Source organism: Coffea arabica, chromosome 8c (assembly GCF_036785885.1).
Source record: "Coffea arabica cultivar ET-39 chromosome 8c, Coffea Arabica ET-39 HiFi, whole genome shotgun sequence".
Taxonomy (NCBI): domain Eukaryota; kingdom Viridiplantae; phylum Streptophyta; class Magnoliopsida; order Gentianales; family Rubiaceae; genus Coffea; species Coffea arabica.
Window position 1 is genome coordinate 1,830,663 of NC_092325.1, and position 16,522 is coordinate 1,847,184.

Here is a 16,522-nt window from a genome sequence, read left to right on the forward strand (position 1 = left end):
ATGTTTCAGCTAGTTACAATGCAAAGCACGTAATTAGTAGTTAAGGGCCGAGGTAACGATTGAATTTTACCTGGAATCTCAGCAAGAAGATTATAAGAAAATCACTGTCACAGTTACAGGAAGTGAATACGAATCAAGTATAATCCCTATATCTCTTTAACAGGTATCTGGCTTGCAACACATCAGTAGTTATCCTATCTAATAAACTAGAAAAAGGAACTGCGTGGATTATATTAGTGAAATGGACACCATAGACATGTAGCTTCAACCATTCACTATAATTGGGATGATCAACAACAATCCACAAATTTGCTCGTCCCCCAAACAAGACACGAATCCACTGAATCGGATTCAAGGGGCAAGCAATCAAACTCAATGAACACCCATGGAACGCATATATCTAATAAAGACCTAATAGTGTAGACAGTGCCTGCGCAACCCACATATCAACCATATTCTCAATTACCCAATTACTGACTAGATATAGAGCATAATTACATGTCAGGAAGAGCCGAAAGGTTCAGGCGAGTCTCCTGCCATGTAGTGCAAGACTGCACAAGACTTTGCAATTTTGTAGCTCCCGGGTCATCTGCAGTATCCTTAAAAGCAATCGAATTTGCTTCCATCAGATCCCACCCTTCGGACAAAACCACGCCATGTAATGCTCTCTGCAAGCTATTTAATTTCACGAAGAAATTTGGGGTTATCTTTCTCCTCAGCACCAGATGAGCTGCCTGTGTTCAACCAAAAGACACGGCATTCCTTTGAATCAATTGGCTGATCCAATCACTCAGAATCATCCAAAAGGGATGTTGCATCAACCAAATCCCATTTATTTCGGATTTCTGACATCATCTTACGACGGATAATTTGTTCACACATGACAGCACAAATCAAGTTGCTGGATGCGAGGACAATACCCCGTCACGTATACTAGCCGATGTTCTCAACCATTATAGTGGAGTTTCTGGTTTTGCGACCCTTGACCCTGCTGGGTCTGCTGCTGTTGCTGCTGAGTAGCCTGCACGTTTAGTGGCTGTGTGCTGTAGTGGCCAAATGGCTGGGAATAAAGTGGATTGAGCATACTCTGCCAAAGAGATAAAAAGATTCAGATACTCACGAAGACATAATCACTGAAATGATTCAATAAAATGATCAATCCAAAAAAAAAGGGCAGAATTCCCAGGCATACGAAGGTTTTAAACATTGGCAAATGGTTAAAATAACCAATAGTATGTGGTGAATTGACCATTTAGCAATTTTTAAAAGTTGGCAAATGGTCAGGACTCCTTACAGTATGCGGTCATCTCAACCCAATTAGATGATACTATAACATGCTGCATCTATGAATAAGAAACGCAATTACTCAAAGGAACCTGAGACTGAAGTGGATTGGAATTGGGCACCCCAAAGTGGTTCTGTGAAGTGTCATCTTGAGATGGATCATTAAATCCAGCCTGTGTGAATAGACCTTGTGAACCATGAGCCATATAGTCCTACAGTAGCCAAATAAACGGTCAGATCCCTGGGCAAAAGAAGTTAAAAAAGACGCATGCAGACACACTTTAACATAATACAACATTTACCTAATTTGAAACCATCTCTAATAGAGATGCCCCCAGAACCCCACCAATCACCCAAAAGCAACATAGGTTTCGATTCCGATCTCATTATCCAAAGAATTACAGAAACAACAAACAAACCTGAGACATGAAATCATTTCCTGTTCCAAAGCGAGAATATCCCGCTTGGGAACTCTGGTTCAAGAAGCTTCCTGGAAATCCACCTTGTGCACCCTGTGTAACATAATCCACAGCATATCCACTTTGAGAAGCCTGTATGGGAGCAAACAATGAAGCAAAGTTCATGATAAAACATGCATCAAAAGATATGCATGCACACAGTACTGGGGTAAAAGCAATGGAATAATAGAGGCAACAGAGTAATCATCTCCCAGAAGATATGTTAGATGAGATGCAGATGAACAACAAACAAACCTGCGTGGAAAATTCAGCAACATTATATGGAACATGTGACCCTTGACTTTTGAAGTCCTCACCCAAAAAATCCTGATTCATAATTAAAGGATGGATAAGAAGCAATTCAAAGTACCAAAGAAAAAAAGGACTGCATTTTCAACGTTAACTTACCTGTGACATGCCACTCAGAGAATACCCATCCCTAAACGTTTGGCTTGGTCCCTGAACGGTCATCTATCATAATGAAGAGGAGCAAGCAAAATCATAGCAGTCAATGATCTGACCCAGAAAAGAGAACAAAACAGAAACAGAGTATGGAGAGCACTGACATTAGAAACATAGCCTGGTTGAGACAATGGTCCACCAACAGATGGCTGGCTATTTGGATTTTCCAAAGGTGGAAAGTTGAAACTAGAACCAAGACTTCCAATAGGTTGCTGTGAACCTTGCTGGTGTGGAAGATGACTGCCAATAGGAGTGCCAGCACTCCCACGCCCAGCCCCAAAACCCCGGCTACCAGGTTGCGGAACATGAGGAACAGCTCCAACAGGTCCATGTACAGCACCACGACTAGGAATCGCATATGGTTGTGATGGAGGGGCACCATGATAATGCGGAAGGGGTACTCGCTGCATTGGATAACCAGTGGGGTGCATGCCAGCTTTATGGGTACCATTTGGAGGGCCAGGAGGCATGTAAGAACCTGTTTGAAGCAAAATAAGTCTTCATCATTACTCATCCAATGACGAAATAACGATCCTCCCAAAAAATTTCTCAAACAAATAAAACGGTGCATGATTGCTTTCTTGCTTTCTCAGAGCAGCTTTTAACCCACACTGGTTACAGACCATCAGAAGTTTACTTACCCCTGGAACGACTGCCCCTCCTATCTGCATTTGTACTTGAGGTGGCAACAGACCCAAAAGTATCATTGGGAATGATTCCAGGGCCACCACCAAAGAAAAGTCTGCGGTCGTTATAAATCTGTGGATCATAAATTAGGCAATCACTTCAGTATAACGTTATAATCAACAGGTGTCCCAAACAGGGAAAAAAGATTACAACAGCGACATCTAAAGTAAAAAAACTTGGGGAAAATATATCACCTTTTTGGGCTTTTGGAATTGAACCATACTTTGCTTCAAGTTATTCAGTGGTCCTTCAACCAAGCACTCATTTTCCTAATACCAAAATCATAGGCTGATAATCAATGACAAGTACCAATAATGCTGTTAAATTCAGGTTCACCCAAGAGTATATTTCGCACGGAAAAGAAAAAAGAAGGAACAAGAATTTTTTAAGACAGATGCAGAAAATAGTAAGAAAGAACTGAACAGCACTACCCACTTAAAATACTGTTTTCAAGCCAGCTTCCACATGAGAAAACACAGTGAAGTAGCCATACAAGAACCAGTAACCCCAGAAGCAAGGCTAAATTACCTTGTAATGTGTCAATAGGCTATTCCAAAGTGGTTGCTTGCTAAGAACTTTAGGATTTCCCAAGATGACAATGCCATAACGAGCACGGGTTAGAGCAACATTAAGCCTTCGAGGGTCATTAAGGAATCCAATGCCCTGTGCACAAAAATTTGAGCAGAAAAGCATCATATCTTAGCATTTAGGTAAGAATAAAGGATCTGATTAATTAACTTCTCCAAGTATTTACATATAAAGTACATAAAATGAGAAATGTTAACCAACCTGATGCTCATTACTCCTGACACAAGACAGAATGATATAATCTTTTTCCCTTCCTTGGAATGAATCTACACTTGCAACCTGAGATGAAAGTCATCAGGTAGCAATTACTACGATGAAAACATCCAAATATTAGACAAGTTCATGTTGTATTAGTCTTACCTCAATTTCCTTGTACAGTTGCTGTCTTAAAGAACCATTTCTTGACATATAGTTGACTATGTATGCTCGCTGACCCTCATAAGGTGTTATAACTCCTATCTACAAAACATAAGCACAGAAGTGTCATTACACCACTAAAATAAAGATGACACGAAGAAACAGAAAACATAAGAGAGATTTTATTTACCTGACTGGGTACCACACCACTTTTTAAGAAAGTAGTCACAATTTTTTCAACATTTGCAGCCTCAGTTCTATTCAAATAGGATGTACCACTGGCACTTATCTCTTCTTGTCCCATCTGTATTATACGAGTCATGGAGATTTAAATACATTCAATAGGAAATGCAAAATTAAGAAAAACAGATTGGAAAAAGATTTGAAACCAAAAACATCAAATTTTCTGTTAATATCAGGTTTTCACCTAAGCAAGTGATCCCTATGTTGATTTCCAGGAAAAAAGAGAGGAAATATCTCCTATGCACGCAAAATTTTTTTTTTAAAAATGTGGCAGTAAATAACTCAGATTTGGAGTTTGATATATTTAGGATTTGCATAACACAACACCATATCACAAATGAATAGAGTAACCAGAAGTTATTTTCTCTATTTCCAATCAGCAGTCACTGCCAAACACTTAGGCTGCAATTTGTCGAGTTCTCAGTGATCAAATTCCTGAATATATGCTTTAAAAAAGATTTTACCTGGACATAGAAGAACATGGGTCGATTTGGAACAGGCCAAGGAAAATCAATGCCAGATGATTGCCTTTCATTGATGGTTACTCCATTTTGAAGAGTACCTTCATAGAAGCTGTTAGATGGGAATTCAGAGAGGGCAGGATGCATTCGATATTGAACCTGTCACTCAAGACAAGAGAAGTTTTACATTAGCAATCTGCAGCACTTTCTAGTAGTTCCAGACCTTTTATGGGTTCAAATGCTGAATGCAAAAAATAATAAATGGATGAAATATGGAAACTGGTGGAACACTAGTCTAAACTCCATGATAAGCTGAGCAGAAAAGCTCATGGTAATGACATGATGCACTTTTAATGCTGAAAGCATCTTCTACAACAGTTGTTTATAAGCATTCTTTTCACCAATCATCACCTAAAGCAAGAATAGAAGGCTTCTTCTAACACCTGCTATTCTAAGAATGAAGGGTTCATAGCAATTATACAATCGAAGCATTATAGGCATTCTGGTCTTCAGAAAATCCTTCAAGGAGGACTAGTGCAGCAGTGAGGAGATATGGAATGAGGATAAAGCACAAGAACTCAGTGAGATTCAAAAGAGTGACAGCAAAGAATCCAGTTAGAAAAGAGTTGCAAGCACAAAATACAAACTCCAAACAGTACATATATCAACAAAACCATTGTATAGAAAACATAACTCCCATCCTAGAACCAATGCAACCAAGAGCACATACAGGCATTCAGAGGAAATCACCTGTAATCTAATAGGTTTTACACCAAGTAGTACAAGGCGCTCAAATAGAGATTGAGCTAGCCCAGCACGAGCTGCTTTCTTGCACATTATAACAGGACCAAGCTGGCAGTGGTCACCAACAAGAACCACCTAAAAGAAACCACTTGTCAGATGATAATGCTACAGTGGGCTTTTTTAAATAAATATGGTAACTAAACCAAACAACAAAAAAAGCCACTAAAGCACATAGTACCTGTTTTACACCAAGAACCAAAGGAATAAGACACTCGGGCTCAGTTGCTTGAGTAGATTCATCAATAAGCACCTACAACAGAATTTTTCAAAAGAGGAAAAGAAAACAGAGCAAAAGAACAGTTTAAACAGGAATGAGAACCATCAGGCTAGAGAAAGCCAAATAGCATAAACATATATACTTGCATCTCATGCAATTCACCTGTCGGAATCTAAAATTGGCCAGCCGAGGATCTCCGGCACCCACACAGGTACAACAAATGACATCAGCACTCTGAGATATCTCCCTCTCTGTTGCCCGTTTCAAAGCCTTGTATTTCTTCTCATCACTACTGGACAATTCTCCTGTAATTTTTAGCAGAAAGGGTCATCAAGCTACACACGATAGGAAAGCAAATACTAACGTAACAAGGGAATCAAAATTCCATCTTACATTTCTAGTCACCTAATGTCAACTACATATTTTAAGTGACCAACAACATTACAACAAATGCATTACCAAAAGAGGAGAATGCAGAATCACACATTTTTTTTCCCACCAAAGCGAGAGAGAGAGAGAGAGACAGGGAGGCATTATGCACACTCTATTCCAAACTGGGCAAGTTAAACATCATATCAGACTTCAAAAACAAATCGTGAATGTATAATGATTAGAATCAAATTTGAGAAGGTAAGGCTAAAACCTAGCAACCGCTAAAATGCAGAAACCATTATTGTTCCTACATTTAGGTGCACAGAATTGACTCTGTAATTGATCAAATTTGAGATGGTCTTGCAGTTGCAGCTTATCAAAATTTCTATCTTCTATGACCAACCAAAACATCACTAGATTTTTTTTTTTTCCTAACGATAACAATAAAACATCACTAGATTCATCACCTTTTTATTTTGATTTTCATTGTTTTTAAAAACAGGGCTATTACTTATACTTCTTTTGCTAATGCAATCATCCATGTAAGAATGATAAAACCATCACATAAACTTTAACTGTTAATCCTAATAGAATATTCTCGACAAGCAAAATTTTCCAACGAATTTTAATCAATCGAACTCTATTGTAAAATTTAATAAAATAAACCAAGCACAATTCCAAACACTATGAAGCCAAAAGACAATAATAACATGTGCAGAGGAAATTGGAAATCAGACATAACAAGTATCAAATAAAACACCTCTACATAAAAATATTAGAATGAACTCCACAAATAGAAACTAAATGAAATATCCTAGCCAATAGGCACCCACTAAATGTGTACATATTAAGCCCAATAAAGAACACAGATTTTCTGAGTATCAAAATGTGTGAAGAAATTATAATTTCAATTGAAATGAAATCACAATGATAGCAGGCTAAAACACAAAAGCACACCTTGTTCATCTTTTAGTTGCTGTAATTTGTGCAGTTCACTCTTTTCAGAAGTATCAAGATGCCGGACCTGCCAAGAGACAAGTGAAACGTGCATAAATCTCTTAAAACAGTGTATCACTCAAGCAAACAACACTCGGACAAAGCTGATAGATATTATTAAATGTACCATACCTGATAGTGAAGGGTTAAGTGCTCAACAGGTGAACTAACAGCTTCCCTTGACTTAGCACAGAGTCTAACGACCTGATGAGAGGATGAAATAAAAGAGATGAGGATGTGAAATATTATATAGACCCCTGTACCTCATGCTGTAAGAAGTTGCAAGTCAAGTGGAATTTTATTTGCAGAACATGCTGAGGAAACACCAAAGTGATGCTCTCATCACAAGCAGATAGTAGCAGGACATTCAAATTTGTCCCATGAGACTTGCCAACGCTACAAAATTGTCATGAGTTAAATAAAAGATTAATTTTGAGAGTTAAAGGAAACCTAATTGATTTAGATTGACATTTAAAATCCCCTCAACCAACTCACAAGCAGGTACCTTAAGAAATGAAACAAATCCACAACATGACAGCTCAGTAAGACATATAAATTTGCCAATGAGTGAAGGTCCTTCCAATATTTGAAGCAGCAATTTTTACCTTTAAACCAGTAGCACTTATCTTTTCAGCTAGTTGGTCCACAGCAACATTACTGGGAGCACATACCAAAACCTAATCATGGAAAAAATCAGGCAGTTTATATAGTAAACAGAACATCGCACCGCAAAAAGCTAGATATCCAAAACCTACCTGCCCTTGGCCTTGTTTGGCCATATGATATACAATGGCAGCTGAAGTGACTGTTTTCCCAGTTCCAGGTGGACCTTGAATAAGGCTTATGGGCTTTTGCAGGACACTTTTGACGGCAAAAACCTACACAGGTGCAAAAGGCGGTCAAGAGACCAAATTATAGCATTATCATCCACATGCTGCCTCAGGCAGAAAAATTAATTATCCCTTTTCTGTTTCTCTCAAGTCAAATTATCAAGAAACATGTTTTAAACACACCTTCACCACCACCACCACATTCCCTCCTCAAAATAAGGATGGGGAAAAAAAAAAGGCAAGCCAAATGCCTCACTGCAGAAACCAAGAATGGTGAAAAACTTGATTGAAATTCTTATTTTCATGTAAACAGATTTTTTTATTCACAGAATTTCGTATTCTTGAACAAACCGTTACAGGCATGTCTTCATCCCATCTCCGTTGTCATCTTATTATGTCGTTTGCTATACTTTGATTCCTAAAGTAGTGCAATAGTTTATAAACCGTTTTAATGTAGCAAAATGTGCAATGCACCAGGCATGTGCCTAATCAAGGGTATTTTGGTCTGTCTCATGTAGTTTCAGGCAACTTATATTCCTATAAGTTGATAGGAAATGTAAATCTATTCCAATACAACTACTGGCAAAAAACCCTGCCATGATTGAAATTCATGGGAGTTCATCATCCCTAGAAACTAAAGAGCGTTCCATACTTGTCCCCATATAAAACTTATCCTCTCAATAAATTCTGCATGAGACTCAAAAAGTTTTGCAGTATTCATTTGTCCACAACAACTAATGAATTTGAGTTATGTATATTCATCCAGATAAAATCCATTGAATAAGTGGGACCATTGGAGTATGTCAACAAACATTATCCAAGCTCTCAGTCGAACTTTCTGAGCTCCAAACATTAATGCATGTTAAAGAATAAGCAGTAATGAAATTTAAAAAGACCTGCATCTCAATTGCGGAGATAAGCTTAATTTAGATGTAAAAAAGGCAACAAATACCAATCAGTACTAAACCTCAAAAATTAAACATTGCAATCTTTAGCAATGGAGCACCCAACACTTTCTTGAGAAAAAATGGAAGTCCCTAGTTTAGAGGACCTACCTGAGATGCATTAAGCTCTGGAAGACCTGGAGCACCAAACCTGCGGGGTAATGTGTTGCGGACCAGCTGCATCTCAACTTCATGGCCTAACAAGTGATGATAAATATACCTGCATGGAAGCAACAACTTACACTAAGTCACTACAAGATCCAAGCACAAAACAGGAAGCCTCAACCCAAAAATCATTATAAGTTCTTTATGGAAAGGTGATGGTGAAGCAAAGATTTAAGTCACCAGAGTGTCATTTTTTATTAAACAGCTTTATAAGAAAAGCATACAAGGAAAGAGTATACATGTATACTGTGTCCTCAGGCAGCATAATTACAAGTAGAGCTCTAGATACAAAACCCTCAACAAAACAAAAATCAGCATTGAAAGAAGATCAGCTCAGCTTGAAATAGCTCAAAACAAGTAGAATAGATGACACGAGATATTGCATATTTGCATGTGAATGGGCCCAATCGACCGCCTTGGAAATGTGCATACACACAGCACGTTTGAGAAAGATTTACTATCACTATCTCAATTCGGAAAACATATTGAGTTTGTTTGGACAAAGATAATTTGGTTTGCAAAATTTATTCTCACAAATCCCAATCACCTTTTTATCTTCCCAATCACCTTTTTATCTCACATACATCACATCACAAAAAGTGCTACAGTAAATATCTCAAATAAATCATCCAAATAAACTCTTATCCAAACAAACTCATTATATTCAGGTAAATGATTCAGTATCAAATAACAAATTAAGATAATGCTAAAACTAGCTACCCACCCACTAACACTAGTTTCATCAACAGCAAATGTTTTCATTGCTCCCTGCATCCGATCAAAACTTGTGCTTTTCCAAACAAAATCAACACTGAAACCATGGTTCACATCTACAGGGACGCCCTGCACACAACAATTTGTTTGCATCAAGTAAAGATGCAAAACCACCAACCAACACTTTCCTATTTCCTGATAAAAACTGACAGATAGAGACATACTAGGAAAAAATACCTGGCTAGCACGAAGCTCAAGAGCAACCTCCTCTTGTGCAGTCAACTTTATCTGGATAAAGAAGTTGATCAGTGAACCCATAATTTTAGGAAAAACAAAATTTTAAGACAGAAATATCAAGGCAAGCTAATTTCTAACAATCAACAAAAACTGCCGCCTAAAAAAATAAAGCATTCCACTCAACAGAGTTGACTCTTTAAGTGGTTAGAGCAAGTTGAACATATAAATCACCACTTTAACATGACGAAAGAGTGCAATAGATGTCCTACCACATGCCCCACCGACTGCCAAGCTGGATGAGCCGCATCCCCTGAGTACCGCAGCCGCAATTCGTCACCAGGAACAAGGCGCAACTCATTATCTTCCTACAAAAACACAGACATCATTCATTATAAAAACCAATAAACAAATGTCTTGCCAGCAAGAGAGAAATAAACTGCAACATAAGAGAGAGCAACAATTGAAAGCTAAATAAATAAATTTACAAATATACATTACCAATTCAACATACTAAGTATTACTAGTACCTTTGGGAAAACGAAATATGCAATTCGCTTCTTGTTGAGACCAATATCCCAGCGAACTGTAACATTATCCTTGCTTTGAGACTCTTTCATCATCTATCAAACAAAAACAACATTCACATTACTGCAAAGAAACATGATCCCATTTCATGTAACTTCTCTGAGATGGAAATCATCTTGGGGATGAACTTTGTCATAATTGTAGGTATACCTTGTCATAATCAGCTTCAAGCTTGATCAGTGGAGCAAAGACATTTTGGTACTGCAATAGAAAAATAACACTAAGTAATCGATCCAGAAAGACTGCTCACTCCATAATCTTCTCATGCTCACAATTGATACCCCATGCAGCCATAGGAATATTCAAAAAAATCACTACGGTTGTCTTATAAACATAGGCACCTGATATGCATCCTCATACTTCAAAGCCACGGGCTGAGGTTCGTCATCAACCCCAGGCTTTTCAAGATCTTCCAAAGTAGCATCAGGATTTGTTTTCCAAAGCTCTTCTACTTTGTTTATTTGCTGAGCACTGACCTGGCGTGCCCTCAATTGCTCCTGTTCTGAAGGAACCTGTACAATGCAACCAGTTGACAAATTTGGAATAGGAAATTATACACAAATATACTCAGGGGGTGTCAACTGGACTTTATGAGCTGGCTTTGATAAGCTTAAACTCAGTCATTTTGAGTTTTTAGATGTTTGAGACAAACTCAGCTTGTGCTTACATACACAACACCATGGCGTAATAAGAATATGTACATTTACATAAATGAAAAGACATACAAATACATGCATGCTTAATACACACAAAAACACACATGTATATTTTTTATCGGGGCTGAGCCTCAGCTCACTTTAAAATCGAGCTGAAGTTCAACCCAGCTCATTTTCATATTAGGCTCGGCCCTAATTTAAGTAGATCAAACAGACCGAGCTCAGCCAGCGAGCCCAAATGACAGTCCTAACTGTCTAAAGATATCACAGGAAAAACAATCACCTTAACAAGCCACTGCAAGAAACATCTATCATCGATGAGTGGGCACCACTGGCTCAAGTCCCAATTCATATCCTTCAAAGCATTAACGCTCAAACAAGGTTCCCTACAAAGCAGCACCACAACACTCTCTGTTTTGGCAGATATGAACCCAAGAAGAAAGACATTTCGACACCCACAATTATAACACTCTAAGATTGTTTCTCCCAGGGGACTGTCCTTGTGAAGACAAACTTCCTTGTGTTTAGCTCGCACCTATAATATGAGCCAACGTTAGGATATATCATACTTCTTAAATATCAGGTGCAAACAAAATATTTACCATCACCTGGTTTACAGCCTTGCTATACTTCAAACTTGCAAGAAAGGATAAATCCGCTAAGCCACCATGCATGACCCAAAATATACACACACACATGTATATATACACATATACATATACATATATGTATATATCTCTCATAACAACAACATTCCATCCGGTTAACATAAGTACAACAATTTCACGTCAACTATCCTATAAAAGAGGCAAATTTTATATAGAGGTAAAGATGGGACACAGAAACACCAGGTTGCTCAGAGAAAAAGAAAAAAAACTGATTAGCTCCAAAAGATATTTGAATTTCAGCACGAAAACAAATACCATCACCAATCTCATGCACGACCATGAGAAACTTAAGAAGCAAGTTTATATGAAGCCAGGTACTAAAGGATGATGACAATTTTTGTGCTAGCCAAATGCAGAGTTACGGCAATGATTCTCCCATTTATAGATAAAAATTGAAACAATTCTAAGTGCAAGTTTAAAAGCAGGTTGCCATAACTATGAAACACACACGAGGGCCCCCCAACACCAGAAGGCAACATATCCTAACAGCTCAAGGCACATAGATTTTCAGTCAAACAATCAATACCTAACTCAAGTGAATGTCCAACAACAAACTATCGTACTGATACATAACCAATTCTGACCGCCTAACTTGGACTTCTTAGAACTAAGAACATCAGTAATATAATTACAGAAACAGAAATTGTGCCACAATCCAATTTGGTTTGCACAATTCCTTCTGCTTTAATAATAGTTCCGAAATGTCAACAACAAAATATATCGGTTTATATTTCAAATACCCATGATCAACAACACAAAACATAAACAAACAATTAACTGACCCCTGCGGCAGAAATCACACTGTCTCCACTAACCAGATAATGTTCAATTATTTATTACTAATTCTCTCATTTTACCAAGAACTAATATGAGACAGATTATAGTTTTCCTAAGTAATAGCAGTTAAAAAATCAATGACAAAGGTAAATGTCATGAACTGGTGCAAAGTTCAGGATAATCTGGTGCCAACATAATTTTTTCTAAATCAGGCTTCACTTAAGTTGTCAAGTTTTACAGAGTTTCAACAAGAGTCATCATAGAGTTACACGCTAGATCTCCCTCAAATCCCATCTGCTTGGAGGAAAGACTAAAACAACAACCAAATACTTAAATGAGTTCCTTCCCCATTCCTTGTTTCTAATTTCTAGAGGTGTTACTATCTCAGGAATAAGTTTTGATCGAGAAAACTTCCAATCAAAAGTTTGCCACTTTCAATGAACAATTGTAATCTCACAGTATTCTGACCATCAACCGACAATTAGCTTCCAATGACCATAAATGGCTAAGCCCAGTCAACTTGTAGCTACAACTCCCTTGGGGAATTAAGAATTATACAGATGATGACAACCAAATAAGTGAACTGAAACTTGACTAGCTTTTGTCTGCAACTTCTATAAACAGCAGCAATTGAATACTCCAAATATACTCCATAACTAGTCAATTTTCTGTATGCAAGAACGGACAAAAAACTGAGCATAATAAATACCACCAACAAAGTTCCATGTGTTGAAATGAAAAATATTTGACCTTTCATTTTCGTATCATGCACTGCACCACCTTTTTGTGATATGCTATGTGCGAGATAAAAAGACGATTGGAGTGATAAAAACACATTAAGAAATAATATAAAATTTTTATTGGGATAATCACAAAACCAAATGCACTAGCCCAAAAATCTCTCAGACCATTGCATATCTATAGCAGTGCCTGTTGCGAACTCATGACTTCTGATCTCCACTTTTAGATCATCTTTAACCAATTTTGAAAGAGAGTATCAAAAATTTCCAATGCAAAGCTTATACCTTCAACCATTACAAAGTAAAAGAAGCATTGAAATAAAGATATACACCAGAGACAAAACAAGCCAAAATACATAAAGCTAAGACTTATCACAAGAAGCTCTTCGACACCTCAAATGAACCAAGATATATATCCTTGAAATAATTAGCGCATTGCCAAAAAAAAATTTAGAATTAGAAAAGCGCATAAACACTTCCAAAGTTGCAACTCACCAAATGATTCACAATATGCGAACCAGAAGTATTTCCCCTAGAATTACAGAACCATTTCCGACACGACGGCACATTGCACCTAACTACACAAGCGGGATTCGTGACCCCACAATACCTACAAGCATGCTCCACAGCAAAATCCCCTTTCCCATACTCAAAGCTGTCATCATCCCCAGTCTCCTCAAAATTCAACCCACTCATCCCAGCAGCCAGAGCATCCACAGCTGCCACCTGACTATTACTGCCACTCACCCCATTATTACTACTCCCATTATTCCCTCCACCTCGCGATTTCGTCGACGGAGAAGCATCCGAAGATGAAGCCGGTCTATCAGCTACCCCCGCCGCTGCCGCTTCCACCGATGACGACGAAACAATAGAATCCCCAGGTGTGGGCCACACCGACGATCTAATCGGCTGCGAAAGCTCCTGAAACTCAGGGTAATCAAAATCCTCACCTTGGGTATTGAACTCGAGGAATGTGTACGCATCGTTGCCGGTGTCCGGCTGCGACGCCGTTTCATACAAATTGTTCGCCTGAGAATCCATCCTTTCTTTATCCCGAACACGAATAATTCGCTATTCAGTATAACTAAGTGTTGAAATTCGAGCTAGTCTTTAGTATTCAAGGTAGGTTGTAAATACAATTTCTGAGAGTGGAGATTGTTAGTTAGGGTTTGGTGAATTTGGGGGTTAGGGCTCGAGAAGAAAGAGAAAGGAGGGAAGAGAGAGGAAATGTTGTTGGTATGAAAGCTTACGCGCGTGGCATTTATATCTGAACTGGTGACGAGGAGGTGATGACGTCGTGAAAATGAAAATCCTGAACTCGGAGGGACAGGACAGTTAACATTTTCTCGTCCAATGACAATTCGCCGTATCATCCACAATGGCCCGGTGCATGTGCGCCATTTGTATAATATGTCTTTAAGGTTGTCACGTGAAAGTCAGCTGATTATCCGTTCCCAAAAAGACAAAGGGTCAGTTGATGGAGTAATTCGTTGACCAAATTTAGAGGTTTAATTACATTTACGCCCCGCACATTTTGGCAAATTACTAACACACCTCTCATGTTTTGAAGTTTCATTTTACCTCTAGAACCTTTTTTTCCTGGAGAAAACGTAGGCCTCGTTGGGAAGGTGAGTTTTTTGGGTGTTTGTCTAAAATTTTACTATAAAATACTGTAGAAATTGTAAGAAAAAATTTTAAGATGAAAAACTTTTTTCTTTTTTTTTCTTTCCTCTCTTCTTCTTCTCCTTTCCCCTTCCCCTGGCACCTCTGCCTTTGACGTAGAAGAACCAGCAGCCATGGGAAAAAAATTTTTTCTCTTTTTCTCTCCCCCTCTTCTCCCTCTCCCTCTCCCTCTCCCTCTCTTACTCTCCTCCCCTTCCCCATCATCCTTCGACGCCAGAGAACTTGCAGCCATGGATTTTTTTTTTTTTTTACTTTTTCTCTCCCCACTCTTCTCCCCCTTTCCCGCCACCCTCCCCCTCCTCCTAGTTGCAATTTGGTCGCCCAGCAGCCAACTTGCCATTTTTTTCCTTTCTCTCTCCCTCTTCTCCCTCTCCCTCTCTCCCTCTCCTCTCCCCTCCCCCTTGCACTTCGATGCCAGAGAACTTGCAGCCATGGGTTTTTTTTTTTCTCTCCCCCTCTCCTCCCCTCCCCTAACTACAATCTGGTCACACGACCAAATCGCAGCCCCCCTCCCTCTCCCCTTTGCGAATTTGGTGGCGCGAACAAATCACAGCTAGTGGGAGGGGGAGGATGGCGAGGGATAGAGAGGGGAAGAGGGGAACGGAGCAGAGGAGGAGAGGGGATGAGGGAGAGGGAGAGAAAAAAAATAAAAAGAGGAAGGCTGGCACTGATTCCAGTGTCGGAATAGGTAACCGGCGCTGGGAGCGATGGTGGAGGTGGTGGCTGGCGACAGAGGATGTGGTGGGTTGGGTGAAGGAGGAAAAAGAAGAAAAATTAAAGGAAAATTTTTTGTATATTAGATATATTTTGAAGTGTGTAGATTAAAAACTTGATAAGTTTTTTGGGATTCATGTAGCAAAATTTGTTAAAAAAACTAGTAATATACAAACTTGCAAAAAAATTGAGGTTCCAAACAGGGCTATAAACTGCATTGATGAATCAATCGAAAAAAATAATTACAAAATAGGTGTTTGTTCCTAATGATCTGCAATTTCTGAATTTCTCTTATTATAAGCAATTCCTTATTCTTTTTTCTTTGGGATAAAGTTTACCATCACATTTATGTTTGATTTTGTAAAATGGAATAATGACAAATGAAAAGATTTTGTACAAATAATTGGAAATTAAAAAATATGTATGTTTAATCCTTGCAAGTTTTTCATACATTGCTATTTGTATGTAATGTTATCATCATTATTTAAAAGCATATAACATTCATAATAGACTAAATTTGTCAACTATTGTACTTGGTCAGGTTATCTAAGTTGAAAGACAAGTTTTTTACCAAATTTGTCTGTTACAAGTTTTTTAAAAACTTATAGTAATCTCAAAAAATTTATCAAAGTTTTTAAACTATACACTTCAAAATATTCAAAATTTTACACACTTCAAAAATTTTTTTAAAAACTTCTACAGTAAACTACAATAAAATTTTAGACAAACACGAAAAAAACTCACTTGCCCAACAGGGATAATATGGCTCCACACTCAAACAATCGGAGATGGTTGAGTTTTAATCTTCATACTTGTTCCTCATTTTTTAAATTCCATCCCCGTCTTGCTTAAAAAAAATAAAAAGAAAAACGTTAAA

At 38.2% G+C, this 16,522-nt stretch overlaps 1 protein-coding gene across 2 annotated transcripts; it reads right to left on the bottom strand.

The window, feature by feature from the left end:
- Positions 1-257: 257 nt before the first annotated feature.
- LOC113705369 (regulator of nonsense transcripts 1 homolog) lies at positions 258-14,553 on the bottom strand. Of its 2 annotated transcripts, none has more exons than XM_027227199.2 (29): positions 13,741-14,553; positions 11,344-11,595; positions 10,746-10,916; positions 10,555-10,605; positions 10,347-10,439; positions 10,089-10,184; positions 9,820-9,870; positions 9,593-9,711; positions 8,815-8,923; positions 7,685-7,807; positions 7,535-7,606; positions 7,062-7,133; positions 6,891-6,957; positions 5,724-5,866; positions 5,523-5,594; positions 5,291-5,419; positions 4,544-4,699; positions 4,027-4,140; positions 3,840-3,938; positions 3,681-3,758; positions 3,420-3,554; positions 3,086-3,160; positions 2,846-2,963; positions 2,309-2,682; positions 2,151-2,213; positions 1,998-2,069; positions 1,704-1,835; positions 1,377-1,496; positions 258-1,087 (listed from the first exon to the last, which is right to left on the bottom strand). In XM_027227199.2, the coding sequence occupies exons 1-29, from the start codon at positions 14,287-14,289 to the stop codon at positions 947-949; spliced, it is 3,846 nt and encodes a 1,281-aa protein (XP_027083000.2). In that variant the 5' UTR covers positions 14,290-14,553; the 3' UTR covers positions 258-946. The 2 variants fall into 2 exon arrangements, with proteins under 2 accessions (XP_027083000.2, XP_071919845.1); XM_072063744.1 differs by having other exon boundaries at positions 1,704-1,796; positions 13,741-14,552.
- Between the last annotated feature and the right edge of the window lie 1,969 nt (positions 14,554-16,522).